Raw genomic sequence first — 15,136 nt, 5'->3', positions numbered from 1 at the left:
GCGGGTGTCATTTCGCTGTAGCCTTGTTGTCACTGGTTAGAATCGCTGTATTTGCAATGGATCATTGAATGTAGTTTTTGCAAGTGCTCACCGCATCAAAACAAAGGCGCCACTGTATATGGGATTTAACATTGTGACAGCAGTGCTGTTCTGTCAAACACACAAGGCTACGGTGGCGCTATCTATGCTTTCCATAGCGGCCGTTTTGGTTATTTTAATGATCCATTATCGTGAGATGTACAATCAATGAAATCAAAATTTCCCGGAAATTGTTAAATCATTTTCCCGGATGATTGCTTTCGACCAATCTCGCCAACGCCAGATCCTTTTTGAACTGTTTTCACTTCGGCATCAGCATGACGTTTCGAATGTCTGTTTACACGCAGCGTTGTCAAAATTTATGCTGTAAAGCATAAAAGTTTGAGTTTTTCGTAAATTTTCATCGAAATTTGATGAATTTTTCGTGAAAAAACGGCCGCATTCTTGTGGAGCAAGTTCGATTCGGTCGTGTGAAGATGGTGATGTGTCGGGCCTGCGGCGATCAACCCGGTGATCCAACCCGCCTCACCGAAAGTTTGCAAAAGTACTTGGACATCTACTACAATCTCACCTCGATTAGGGTAAGTGAAAATGATGTTAAGTGGTTCTAAAATTTAATAACATTTCCCAATTTGGCACAGTTGACCCCGGATGAGGACCCCGAGAGGCAACGGATTTGCGAGGCATGCCACGCAAAGCTGCTGGAGTACAACAAGTTCCGATCGGTTTGCCTTCAGGTTCACTACAAGCTGACCGAAATTGTAAGTCCTTTTTTAGTCTGTTGATATATGCTTATTAGGGTGTCCCAGAAAAAAAAATCGATAAATATTTCTTAAAAATCATTACAGGAGAGCTGATTTCACCTGTTTATAAAAGACAAAAAATGCATTCAAATCACTTAAACTAACTTAACTGAATATATATAACGCATTAATCGTAGCAATCGAAGATTGCAATGATTTTTGTCTAAAATTATTATTACATAATTTTATTTAACATTTATTCCAGTGTTTCAACATTAGTAATATACCAGGGAGGGAGCTTCAGAATTATTTTCAAAATTTTATTTTGACTCCAGTGCAGAGCTTTCTTCCTGGTATTACAACAGCTAGTCCATATTGGTACAGCATACAGCATGGCCGGTCTGAAAATTTCTTTAAGATCAAAAGCTTGTTCTTAGGACAAAGTTAATTTTCTATTAATGAGTGGATTAAGACATTTTATATATTTGTTACATTTGTTAAATTGTTATCTAGCATGAGCCCTATTTCTGGGACACAGTTTAGGAGCACCATGACTCTTCGAACATTGTTTCCTTTTTTCTGGTACACCCTACTGCTTATCTAACTTCATACAAAATCTCACAAATAACTTTACAATATTCGATCTACAGAAAGCGGAAATTGATTTTGAACGTCGGAGTCCTGAAACCATAGAATGCCAGCCACTAGTATTGCCACTTAAGGTGGAAGCGCTTGATTTCGAGCAGAAAGATCCGGAACTGGTTGTGGAGGTTGAGAAGAAAGATTTCGAAGACGATGATGACGATGACAACAACGAGGAAGATGATGATGATGATCAGTTGGATGTGAAGGATCTAGACTTTAACCAAGATGACTCAGACGAAAGCGAAGAAGACCGTAAACCTCTGAAGCAGAGGAAGAAACGGAAGCGCCGAAAGAAGGGTGAAGAACCCAAGGAACAGCGTTTTGGCTGCCATCAATGCGATAAGAAGTTCCGAACCGATGAGCGGCTCCAGGGCCACTTGAGAACCCATCTGGGCTTGAAGGCGGCCGTGTGCAACTTGTGCGGCAAAGAGTTCCACAAGTTCTACAACCTGAAGCTGCACATGACCCGGAAGCACTCGGAAGTGAAGCAGGAATTCCGGTGCGCGTTTCCCGACTGTGGCCTGAGCTACAGCACCAAGCAGGGCTTGAACAATCACCGGAGGCGACACGATCCGAACTTTATCCAGCCGGTGCAGAAGCGGGTCGTTTGCGATCAGTGCGGAAAGACGTTCTCCACGGCGGGGGCTTTGAAGGTAGGTTTGGAGGTTGGGAAGGGTTACAGTCACCCCACAGTTATGAACAACCCAAAAGTATGGATGTTGTGGTTGGATTAAACTCGTAGTTTCTAAAAAAATCCAGAATCAGTTCAATTGTTTGAATTCCAGATTACTTTTCGAAAATCGTTTTTTTTTTCTGGAATCAAATATTTTTCAATAATTTTAAAAATTGTGCATGAAGCAGGGCTGATGATGTCTGAGTTTCTTGCAAATAGGAAATTTGGAAACCTTTCAAGAAAAAAGAGCCCAAGCAGTAACCAAAAAGAGAGCAAAGAGAGACAAAACAGAAATTGAAAAAAAAAGCAAAACAAAACCTAACAGGAACCAGGATTAAATAGTATGATCAGACCAGACATTTCTCTGAGAATATTTTTAAAACTTTGTTTTAGTTTCTAATGACCTTACGACGAGATTGATGGATTGATATATTTATTCGAGAGTTTTTCTTTCTTCAAGAATTTTCCTAAGGTACCGTTTTGATTCATATTACGGACAGCTTCTTATTCCGGACACTCTACTTTGTATGGGGAACATTTCACACGAAATGTTTCAATTTTTGCCGTTAAAAAGTAAATACTTTCGAGATTTGTTTTATTAAAGATTTTCCTGATATCTATGCAAATTTATAATGTCCAACTGCCTTAGACATCTCTTTAGTGTATTGACGAAATAAATTGATGATTTGACTTCTCTCTTTATGATTTTCAAGACCTGTCCGGAATTCGAACCAAAGTGTCCGGAATATAAGACAAAAGTTGCACAATATCAATCATATCAGCTGATGGCTGATATACTTAAGCTATCAATATCACTTGCGAGCTATCAATATCACTTTGACTTGACTCTAGATCAGAATCACCGCAGAATAAGTGATCACGTTGTAATTGTCCAATGTATTAATGTTTTTCAGTGACCAACAAATAGTTTAAATCTATCCGCAGTACTGCCAAAAATATCGTATTGATAAATTGCCATTCTATTTGCTTAATTTAAGGACATTATAAAGCAAGGCCAAAAATGGCGTCTAACATGGGACCTACCGCACTTCCCCTCCTTTCCTCCCCTCTTGCCATACATTTGGTTTGGACAAAAATATGCGAACTTGTGAATCGAATTTAACGGTTCTTACCTTAAGATTGGGATGCGAAACTGCTATAGCTGGCACACATGATTATATTCTACTCACTGAAACTAAATTTGTTGCACAATTGTAGTTAGGAGACGTAGCTCGTGCATTTTTCAAACCATGCACAGTTTCCGTTTCTTTCAGCTTCTTCCTCCATTCTTGATGGCATCAATTTAGCAGCAAAGTTCTCATTGTATTTTTACGCATAATTTTAAGGTAAAAATCGTTAAAATTATAATCACTACAACCGCGCACATCTAAATTTTCTATAACTTTGATTAAAATACCGAAAAAACCTTGCAAATCGCGTTGAACTGGCTTTATTTTTCCAATTCCAATTTCACTTTTACGGAGAGTAAACACTCGCGACGGTAACTATGAGCAGTCATGTTGTGTGGTAGTATTGGTGACTTTTCCAGCAGTGGGGCCGGAATTGTTTCTAACTAATTCATACAAATTACATATTTTTGCCGTATTTCCGAGACATTGCGCTTCAAAAATTAAAACAATGTGCAGAATGATTTTTTTCCATTTCAATATATAGGAATAAATCCGGATAAAAATCAAGTTTGAATAACTTTCAAATAATTTAGAATATTCAGTATGAACATACCGCAACACTGCCATTTAGCTAGCTAATCAAAACAAACTTTGACAATTTGTTCTTATGGTGGTATCTGTAACATGATTCTTGTTCTAACAAATACAATCACTATATGGAAAAAAAGTTTATTTTACCAACACTCATGCATTTTTTATGTGGCTTCCTTTTATAATGTCCTTAATGCTCAACTTAACCTATCAGTGATATCCATTAGTGTGGGACAAAATTTAGATTCTCGCTCCAGTCCACTTTTTGGATTGCAGTTAGGTCCCATAACAACTGTGCAAAATTTTAGATCGATCGGAGAAACTATATTTTAGCGCCAGCCGTTCAAAGTTTGTATGGGATTTACTATGGAAATACTTACTTTTACAAAGAAAAATTGCCAGAGGTCGCCCATTGACCTCTATAAAAATTCTGAACACAACCCTCGATAGGTATTTTAACGATGAAGAATATTGCCGAAGACCGCGAAACAATCGGACACTTGTGCAAAAAGTTATTCAATGAAAACCTATTGGCAAGGCGACGTTGATTAACACGTAAAGGAATAACAACAATAACAAAATCGGCCAAAATTTCCGAATAGTCTATGCTTAATAACTTTTTTCCCAAGCATTGGATTGCTTTGCGGTCTTCGGCAATGTTGTTATCCGTAGAAATACCTTTCAAGATCTGTGTTCAGAATTTTTATAGAGGACAATGGGCGATCTCTGGCGATTTTTCTTTGTAAAAGTATGTTTTCCCATAGTAAATCCCATACAAACATTGAACGGCTGGCGCTAAAATATAGTTTCTCCGATCGAGCTGAAATTTTGCACATTTGTTATGGGACCCAAATGCAGTCCAAAAAGTGGACTGGAGCGAGAATCTAAATTTTTCGTATAACCCTGTCCCAGGCTAATATCCATAGTCTATCGCCATCAATACTCTGGTGATGGAATGGGCAGCATGATGTTGATGTGACACAGAATGATCTGAATTGTATCGCAGTCGGCCTGTACAAATTGGCAAATATTAAGCGTTGATAGTGACATCGAGCAACTCTGGACAAAAGTGAGGTAGCGTCCGGAATAAGAATCATGAAAAGGCCACACATTTCTACTTATTTAGAAATTTTCGTAATGCGAATTCAAAATCTTCACCCACCATTTGAAAGTTAAGTGTTTTGAAGCCTCGATAACGCGAAGGAATCATACAGAATAATTTATTTTATATTCTTTTTGATAAGTTATACTTCACTAAGGCCTTAAGTGTCCGTAATATGAATCAAAACGGTATTCCTCCATTTTTTTTAAATTTCAAAACCAAGATTTTTCCAAAAATTATCACAAAAAATACTTCAGGGCTTCCATCAGAAATTCCTTCATATACTATTTCAGATATTTTTCGAAAAAGCCCTCAGTCCTGTAGGATTTTGTCCGGTGATTCTCCAATCATTTTTTTTCTGGAACATCCTCCAAGACTCCCGTTTAAAACATGTAGTAATATTCAACCAGAAACTTCTCTAGCTGTCTCCAAGGATTTCTCAGGATTTTCTACAAAATTGTCCTCAAAAATTTCTTTAAGATTTTAACTACACATTTTTCTAAGTATATCTTCAGGAATTACTCCAGAGATTGCTCCTGAGATTGCTTTGGAAATTCTTTACTAATTCTAAGATATTTCGCAAGGAGGTTTTCAAAACATTTTTCTCAAGCATTCTTCCAGGTGTTTTCTTCAAGGAAATTTGAATGAAATTTTCAAGAAAGCTGAGAAATTATTGAGAAAAATTTTTGACATATTTCTACAGCAAATCTTAGGGTACCTTCTGTTACAGTTACAGTTACCTATGTAATTTCTTAAGTCACCCTTGATGCATAAAGATTTTCAGAAAGACTCACTCTTGAAGAACTTTTGAAGGTTTTCAAGATTATTGCTAAGATAATTGAAAAAAAATATCAAAATATCTTGCAGGATATTGCAGAGTTGCATAATGTCAATCATATCAGCTGATAGCTGATGTCCTAAAACTATCAATATCAGTTGCGAACTATCAATATCACTTTGATCTGACAACCAACAGCAGTGATGCGACATCGCACTCTAGATCACAATCAATGCACTTGTAATTATCCACGCTATTAATGTTTTTCAGTGACCAACACACAGTTTAAATCCATCTGCAGAACCATCATGAATATCGTACTGATAAATTGCCATTTTATTCACTTAAATTAAGGCTAAACTTAACCCATCAGTGATATCCATAGTCTATCACCATCAATGCACTGGTGATGTAGTAGACAGCATGATGTTGATGTGATACGGAATGATCTGAATTGTATCACAGTCAGCCTGTACAAATCAGCAAATTTCAAGCGTTGATAGTGACAGCGAGCAACACTGTATTGTGAAGGAACTCCTGGAAAACAGAGCGATGTCCCTAAAAAAATGTGTAGGAATAACGATTTCTACAACCGGAGGATTGCATAAGAAATTTCTGTAGTGTAAACCTGGGGGGTGCGAACTGGATATCAACAAGCAGCCAGGCTGCTGTCAAAACGCTAAAAAGTTGTCACAAAAACTATCAACTGTTGAAGTTTTTGAAGAAACGTTTCATTTAGTCTCATTGATGCGTATGTTTTCCAGAACCTTTGCAAAATATTTTTTTTACCTTAAAGCCTGGTTTGCTACTAAAAAGGAATCGCTAAAGAAATTTCTCGTCGATTCCTTGCAGAAATTTTCTACAGCGACTCCTGTTTGAACTGACATCTCTTTTCAACTGCGTACTGCGATCAGAAAAAAGGGCTTCCTTTATCGATTCCTTGCAGGAATTTCCCATACATCAAGATAGGCCGAGAAATTACTTGTCAGCAGCGAATCAGGCTTAAAGGCCGGTTTGCTACTGACAAGAAAAGGAATCGCCTATCTCGATGCGTGGAAAATTTCTCCCAAGAAATGGTCAAGAAAATCACTTTTTTCTGATCGCAGTACGCAGTTGAGAAGAAATGTCACTTCAAAGGGGGCTCTCTGTAGGAAATTTCTTGACCCTTTCAGTCAAGGAATTTCTTTACTTTTCTTGAACGAAACAGCATACTTAGCTTAAACATGGTCAGAAACCATTTGATCCATCTGATTTATTGGACTTATAACTGCAGAAGCTTTGTGTGAAGTATTTTGAATGAGAACCTTGAAAATGTTTTTCTGCGTGACAAGCAAACAAATAATGGTTAGCACTGGTGGAAAAAAATTGTGTTCAAATTGAATGACCAAACTGTTCGAGACCGCAGCCAGGTGTGAACTAGTGTGGAACCGTAAATGAACTTTTCAATTTTCCATTGGTATTTTTTGAGAAATTAATTGAAAAATGTTTCTTAATCCTTGGATGAAATGCTGGAGAAATTCTTAGAAAAAAAATCTGAAAAAAACCTAATAATGAAACACAGGTTGAATTTAAGGAATTATTCGAAATGTTCTTAATAGATTCACTCAAATATCCTCTCGAGGAACTTTTGGAGCTATTCTATGGAACCAACCGTACATGAAATGGCATTGAAATTCTTGTCGGGTTTCTTAAAAAATCCTTGAACAAATTCTACCATAAACTCCAGAATTAACCTGTGCGGGTTTTCTTGGAAGACATTCTGTGGAAAACTTTGGATATCGCTAAGTGTACCACAATTTCGGGTGAAATTGATCATTTTTCACTGTTTTCCACGCATATTTTCTATAATAGTGCCAAAATCAAAGGATCCCTGTTGCCTACACTCTACGTGCGTACGCCGCCCCTGTCCATACACCACGTTATGTGCAGACCTGTCGAAGAATACGTTGCTCCCCACGGAGTGAAGTTGGTGTCGATTTCCGACGACTGACGTTTGGAGCAACTGTCACCAGAGAAAAGAAAACGTGCAAATCATCCGTGCAAGTGATCCGCTGATTCCATTCCGAATAGTTAATTTTTCATTTAGATACGATCTTTAGTTTTTTAATCTGGTTGTTCGGTAATTGAACCAAAACCACAGTCAGGTGAGAGAATAACGATCTACATAAAATTGTGACTCGGCACGGTAATCGGCTGGGCATGGCGTACCATTGGTACCTCGCGTACCTGCAGGAATAAAATAGACCCCTTTGTGCGGTCCTTAGCCTCTTGCCCAGCAACTCCTATCCCTATCTCCTTGTGATACTGACCGGGGTACGAGTAACCTTGGGGAAGATCGGGTAACCAACCCCCGGTGGGAATTTTGGCCGTGACAGGGAAGGGGGGGTCTCTAAGCTAAACTGCTCACTATGGTTCTCCTAACATTTAGGGGGAATGGTCCTCCGGAAATCTAGGGGGTTGGTGTCAGGTCCTGCAAGCCAATCGTAAAAAGACATCAGCACAGGACCCAAGCAACCAATAGTTCGGATTGTACTTAAGTAGTGAACTCCAGAGTTCACTTTTGGTACAAATCTAGTTTCAGTGAAACTTTTTCGCTGATTAAGAGAACACCATGAATATTAAATGAACTTCATTCTCAGAGAAGTAATTTATGAACTCATCAACAACTTGAAAGTTCAGAACAAGTTTGAACTGAACTTCTTTTGTACTTGAAGGTAACAATCAAACTTAAACGAACTTTATGTAAACTGTAAAGTTCGGTTAACTACTTAAAAAGGGAGCAGATTAAGCCCAAACATGCCCTTTTATCCGAACTTTTGGTTGCTTGGGGAACGTTAACGAGAGAATACGGACCGGAACAATCGGCAAAGACCTCAGCGACGAAAATGGACTAGCGATTGGAAACTCGGTACGTGGAATTGCAAATCTCTCAACTTCATTAGAAGTACTCACATACTTTCCGATGTACTGAAGACCCGCGGTTTCGGTATCGTAGCGCTGCAGGAGGTGTGCTAGGCAGGAGCATTGGTGCGAACGTTTAGAGGTAATCATACCATCTACCAGAGCTGCGGCAACACACGCGAGCTGGGAACAGCTTTTATAGTGATGGGTGATATGCAAAGGCGCGTGATAGGGTGGTGGCCGATCAATGAACGAATGTGCAAGTTAAGAATCAAAGGCCGATTCTTTAACTTCAGCATAATCAACGTGCATAGCCCACACTCCGGAAGCACTGATGATGACAAGGACGCATTTTACGCGCAGCTCAAACGCGAGTACGATTGCTGCCCAAGCCACGACGTCAAGATCATCATAGGTGATTTGAACGCTCAGATTAGCCAGGAGGAGGAATTCAGACCGACGATTGGAAAAATCAGCGCCCACCGGCTGACGAACGAGAACGGCCTACGACTAATAGATTTTTCCCCCTCCAAGAATATGGCCTTTCGTAGCACCTATTTCCAGCACAGCCTCCCGTATCGGTACACCTGGAGATCACCTCTGCAGACAGAATCGCAAATCGTCCACGTATTGATCGATGGACGACACTTCTCCCCGACATAACCGACATCAGAACCTATTGTGGCGCTAACATTGACTCCGACCATTACCTGATGATGGTGAAACTGCGCCCAAAACTATCCGTCATCAACGATGTACGGTACCGACGCCCGCCTCGGTACAATCTAGCGCGACTGAAACAACCGGATGTCGCAAATGCGTACGCGCAGCATCTTGAGGCAGCGTTGCCGGATGAGAGCGAGCTCGATAGGGCCCCTCTTGAGGACCGCTGGAGGACAGTCGAAGCAGCCATTAACGACGCTGCCGAAAGCATTGTCGGATATGTGGAACGGAGTGCAAGAAACGATTGGTTCGACGCGGAATGCCAGAAGGTTTTAGAGGAGAAGACTGCAGCGCGGGCTGCAATGTTGCAGCATGTTACGTGGCAAAACGTGGAACGATACAGACTGAAGTGAAAACAGCAAACACGTCTATTCCGGGACAAAAAGCGCCGCCTGGAAGAGGTGGAATGCCAAGAGATGGAATTGCTGTACCGTTCTGAAGAAACGCAGAAGTTCTATCAGAAGCTCAACGCATCCCGCAAAGGCTTCGTGCTGCGAGCTTAAATGTGCCGGGATGAGGATGGGAGCATCTTGACGGACGGACACGAGGTGATCGAAAGGTGAAGGCAGCACTACGATGAACACCTGAATGGCGCAGAGAAAACAGGCACAGAAGGTCAGGACAGCGAAGGCGATGGCTGCGTCAGCCCAGCGGACAGTGAAAACCAACCAGCTCCCACGATGGAGGAAGTTAAGGATGCCATTCAACAGCTCAAGAACAACAACGCCGCTGGCAAGGATGGCATCGGAGCCGAACTCATCAAGATTGGCCCGGACAGGTTGGCCGCTTGTCTGTATCGGCTGATAGTCAGAATCTGGGAAACAGAACAGCTACCGGAGGAGTGGAAGCAAGGCGTTATATGCCCTATCTACAAAAAGGGCGACAAACTGGAGTGTGAAAATTATCGTGCAATCACTATCCTAAACGCCGCCTACAATGTGCTATCCCAGATTCTTTTCCGTCGTCTATCACCTGTAACCAGTGTCAGTATGATGTCTAGTGTTGATGAGATTTGTCGCGTTCAGTTTCGTAAATGTATTGTAAAGAAAAAGAAAACGTTTGTAGATAGGTTAGAGTGGAATGTCCCGAAAACTCCCACGAACGCAGTCAACACAGCTCCACCCCATAGAAGGACGAGAGTAGTACCGCTAGTACGGCGGATCGATGACGTAGATGGACATGGGTCAACGGCCAAAGGTTCGGGGTCAACGTTCACCAGCAAGACACTTTATAAGTCTGGTGATCTTCAACGAGAACAGTCGCGCTTTACAGCAGTTGCATAAAGTTCAAGTAGTGAAAATCTTAAGAGGAAAGATAGTTCAAAAGGAATAAGAGAGGAAGTGAGTGAGAATCTGGACATCCAGGTAAATCCCGTCCCAAAATAACCCTGAACCTAGTTCGACCGTATCGTGCCTAACCCACCATTTTGAACCCTCGTCGTGCCCACAGGACCTCGCGGTTTTTGTTTAAAAACGCCATTGCGGTTTGAGCCATTCCACCGTAACCTACCTGCGTTGACCCTAGGCGGCTGATTCAGGAGTGAGTCCGTGAAGACCTATACCCCAGAACGACAACCAGTTGCGCTTGGAAACCCAGGCTTTCCAGTGAATCCACGGATCACTGAAGCCTCGAGTCCGTCACCACACTCGAGGGGCGCACGGGACAGGCACAGGAGGTCCACGAGAGGCTGCAGCCGAAGAAGAAGAGAGAAGGAAGCATCGTCGGCCCTGGCCAGAAGAGAAGGAGAAGTCTGAGCGGTCGGTGGAGGGGCAGCGGAGAAGGTGCTGCAGTGATCGGGGCCCCGAAGAAGTGAAGAAATTTTAAGGTAGGAGTAAAATAAGAAAGTGGGAGGCGTCGTCCGGTGTTGAGGACGGACGCAAGTAAAGAGAAGGAAAGTTTAGGAGAGAGAGAGAGAAAGGAAGTAGGACGTCAAGGAAGTGTGAATATAAGTGTGCACCGAGACCGGAAAAAAGAGGGAGTTTTATTTGAGCTAATTTACAAGTGTTTTCTTTCGCGGAGTGTCACGAGCGTAGCGCCGACCCTGAGGCTTGGAGACGGGGGTCTCATCTAGGCTGGGAGTAACAGGGCCTGCAAGTTACACACCCATAGCAAACGAGTTCGTGGGAAGTTATCAAGCAGGTTTCATCGACGGCCGCTCGACAACGGACCAGATCTTTTCCGTGCGGCAAATCCTCCAGAAATGCCGTGAGTACCAGGTCCTTACGCACCATTTGTTTGTTGATTTCATGGCGGCATACGACAGTATTGACCGTGTAGAGCTATGGAAGATCATGGACGAGTACAGCTTTCCCGGAAAACTCACAAGATTGATTAGAGCAACGATGGACGGTGTACAAAACTGCGTGAAGATCTCGGGCGAACACTCGGGCGAGTCTCGGCGGGGACTACAACAGGGCGATGGACTTTCGTGCCTGTTGTTCAATATTGCGCTTAAGGTGTCATGCGGAGAGCCGGACTTAACAATCGAGGCACGTTTTTCTCGAGATCCGGACAATTTGTTTGCTTCGCGGACGACATGGATATTATTGGGAGAAAATTTGAAACGGTGGCAGATTTGTTCACCCGCCTTAATCGCGAAGCAACAAGAGTCGGGCTAATGGTGAATGCGTCGAAAACAAAGTACATGCTGGTTGGCGGAACTGAGCGCGACAGGGCCCGCCTAGGAAGCAGTGTTACGATAGACGGGGATACCTTCGAGGTGGTGGACGAGTTCGTCTACCTCGGATCCTTGTTGACGGCTGACAACAATGTTAGTCGGGAAATACGAAGGCGCATCATCAGCGGAAGCCGTGCCTACTATGGGCTCCAGAAGAAACTGCGGTCAAGAAAGATTCACCCCCGCACCAAATGCACGATGTACAAAACACTCATAAGGTCGGTAGTCCTCCTCCTCCTCAAGCACTTGGAGTCTTCGAACGTCGGGTGCTTAGGACGATCTTCGGCGGTGTGTAGGAAAACGGTGTGTGGCGGATGAACCACGAGCTCGCCCAACTCTACGGCGAATCCAGTATCTAGAAAGTGGCCAAAACTGGAAGGATACGATGGTCAGGGCATGTTGCAAAAATGCCGGACAGCAACCCTGCAAAGATGGTGTTCGTGTCGGATCCGGTTGGTACAAGAAGGCGTAGAGCGTAGCGAGTTAGGTGGGCGGATCAAGTGCGCATCGATTTGGCGAGCATAGGGCAGAACCGAGGATGGAGAAATGCGGCCACGATCCGAGTATTGTGGCCTGAAATTGTAGATTCAGTGTTATCTGTTAAGATGTTAACTAAATAAATGAATGAATGCATGGATTGGTATATTATGGGTTGGTTTGATTAAGAACAGAGTCCCTTCTCTCGCACTGATCCACGATTATATTTCATTTCTCCGAAGCCCATTACCCTGAATGCCATTATTCCTAATTTCATTTCCTCAAATGTCCATTACCCCAAATCGCAGTGAACTGAGGTAATGTCATACAGGGTGTAGATGGGGTGGAATCCTGATGGATGGAATAAAAAGAATTTTAAATTTCTGCAGAAATTGACACATTTACGTAAAATACAAACTTTTAGATATGATCTTAAAAATAATTATAGTTCACAGCATCAGAGTAATGATACAGAATTGTACAAGATCCCGATGATTTTTATTCATTGTTTTTTTTAATGACCTTTAATTAATTTATGAGTGTGGGGTGGCTGCTGCTATTAGTTACGGTTTCTTGTTAAACCAAGTTTTCCTCTCCGCAGAAACACAACTACATCCACTCAGGGGACATGCCTTTCCAGTGTCAAGTATGCAATAAGAAGCTCCCGACTGCCCATAAGCTGAAAGAACACATGATGAGACATGAGGTGAGTTTATTGATGCTAATGCGCAAATCGTTTTAATTGCAATAGGCAAATTTCTTCAACAGGGCGTCAGAAATCATGTTTGCCCCTTGTGTGGCCTGAAGAAAACTACTCGTCACGAGCTGACGGTCCACATGAACTATCACACACGCGAGAAACAATTCACGTGCCATGTGTGCGCTCAGGTGTTCTCCAACATTGGTGAGTTGTTCAAATCTTAGAAATTTTCAAATTATGAATGTTCCAATTTCTACCCTCGACAGGCAACATGAGTCGCCACATCAAAATCGTCCACTGCGGTATCAAGGCGTACAACTGCACCTACTGTGACCGCTCGTTTGGCAAGGCGGAAACCCTGAAGCATCACGTCATGACCCATACCGGCGAGAAGCCGCACGAGTGTCGCGTATGTGGCAAACGGTTCATCCAGCCGGTAGCACTGCAGACCCACATGAAGACCCATCGGAAGCACATGCCGCAGGAACAGCAGCAACCACAGCCGTCGACGGCTGGAGCGCCCTATCAGCATCCGAACCTGGGTCAGCAGCGATCTTCGGCCATTCTTCTTGCTGCTGCAGCTGCCGCCACAACCGCACCGATGATGGCATTGGCACAGTCGCAGATGCAGCAGCAACCGCCACAGCTGCAGTCTCCGCAGGATTCGCCGATGCCGGACTACGTCAATCATTCGGTTTGAGTGTGCTAGGTTTTAAGATTAAAGGTATTTATTTTATTCTATCGAATAAAGAGAGCATGATAGTGGCAATAAATGAGTTTTTGCATGCAAAGAAATCATTGCAAAAAGTTATTCACTTAACGGGGATTCTTGGTTTTCCTCGAGGTCGTCGACATCGATCTGGTAGGTAATGCTCTAAAATACCGAAGGCTTTCCGGTCTGGCTCTTCTAACGCCCTTGCTCAGCGTCAGTGGAGAGCTGTCGGAAGTATCAACGCTATATACATTTGGGTTCATTCTACGACTGGCGTGAGGTGAGAATTATCGGTGTCGTATAACGAGGTGACAATTCTCGACTCGAGTGAAGTGACTCGCCGTGTTAATCAAATGGAGAGTCACTTCACTCGAGTCGAGAATTGTCACCTCGCTATACGACACCGACAATTGTCACCTCACGCCAGTCGTAGAATAAACCCAAATGTGAGTGACAGCCGTAGTTACTGCATTCCAGCACTGGGCATCCGCACACATTCCCTCTATAATATTGCGATTGCTAACATACCAATCTGACACATTTGGTATTAGCCGTTTGGTCCATCTACCCTTAGTGGAGTTATCCCATTCCTGCTGCCAGCTTCTGAGCGTTTCCTCTTTACACGTGTCGCGGACTCCTCTGGTACCCCTTTGGTTGAAGCATTGAACATCTTCCTTGATGATGAGCCCGATGGGCGTCATCCCGGCTATGATGCACACGGCCTCTTTAGATACCGTCCGGTATGCACTTGCTACTCTTAAGCACATAATCCTGTACGTGCTTTCCAACCGCTTTAGGTTTCTGCTCGTTCTAAGCGCTTTTGCCCAGATTGGTCCTCCATACCTTAGTATGGATAGCGCCACGCTTGCCAGTAACTTGCGTTTGCTGGCAATTACAGCAGAGCTTTTAGACATCATCCTCCAAAGCGCCGCTATAGCCGTAAATGCCCTTTTACAGGCATATTCAACGTGGCTAGCGAAGCTGAGCTTGTCATCGACCATTACCCCAAGAAGCCTAAGAGATCGCTTGGACTCTATGGTGCAATCACCTACCGAGATAAGCGCCCGTTGCTCGGACTTGCGGTTGTTGACCACCACCACCTCAGTCTTGTGACGGCCAGTCCTAGTTTCCTAGACTTCATCCATTCCTCAACTATGGAAATAGAGTGCGCTGCTGTCAACTCTACTTCCTCCATCGATTCACCATAGACCACTAGGGTGATATCGTCGGCGAAGCCAACAGTCG

General features: G+C 43.0%; 1 protein-coding gene across 1 annotated transcript; it reads left to right on the top strand.

The window, feature by feature from the left end:
• The first annotated feature begins 344 nt into the window (after positions 1-344).
• On the top strand, positions 345-13,955 carry LOC5573628 (zinc finger and BTB domain-containing protein 17). The gene is made up of 6 exons (XM_021851482.1): positions 345-620; positions 681-800; positions 1,433-2,080; positions 13,081-13,185; positions 13,248-13,383; positions 13,446-13,955. The coding sequence occupies exons 1-6, from the start codon at positions 516-518 to the stop codon at positions 13,877-13,879; spliced, it is 1,548 nt and encodes a 515-aa protein (XP_021707174.1). The 5' UTR covers positions 345-515; the 3' UTR covers positions 13,880-13,955.
• The last annotated feature ends 1,181 nt before the right edge of the window (positions 13,956-15,136 follow it).

Source organism: Aedes aegypti, chromosome 3 (genome assembly GCF_002204515.2).
Source record: "Aedes aegypti strain LVP_AGWG chromosome 3, AaegL5.0 Primary Assembly, whole genome shotgun sequence".
Classification (NCBI taxonomy): domain Eukaryota; kingdom Metazoa; phylum Arthropoda; class Insecta; order Diptera; family Culicidae; genus Aedes; species Aedes aegypti.
Note: the sequence above shows the minus strand (reverse complement) of the source record. Positions and strands in the feature narration are given on the sequence as shown.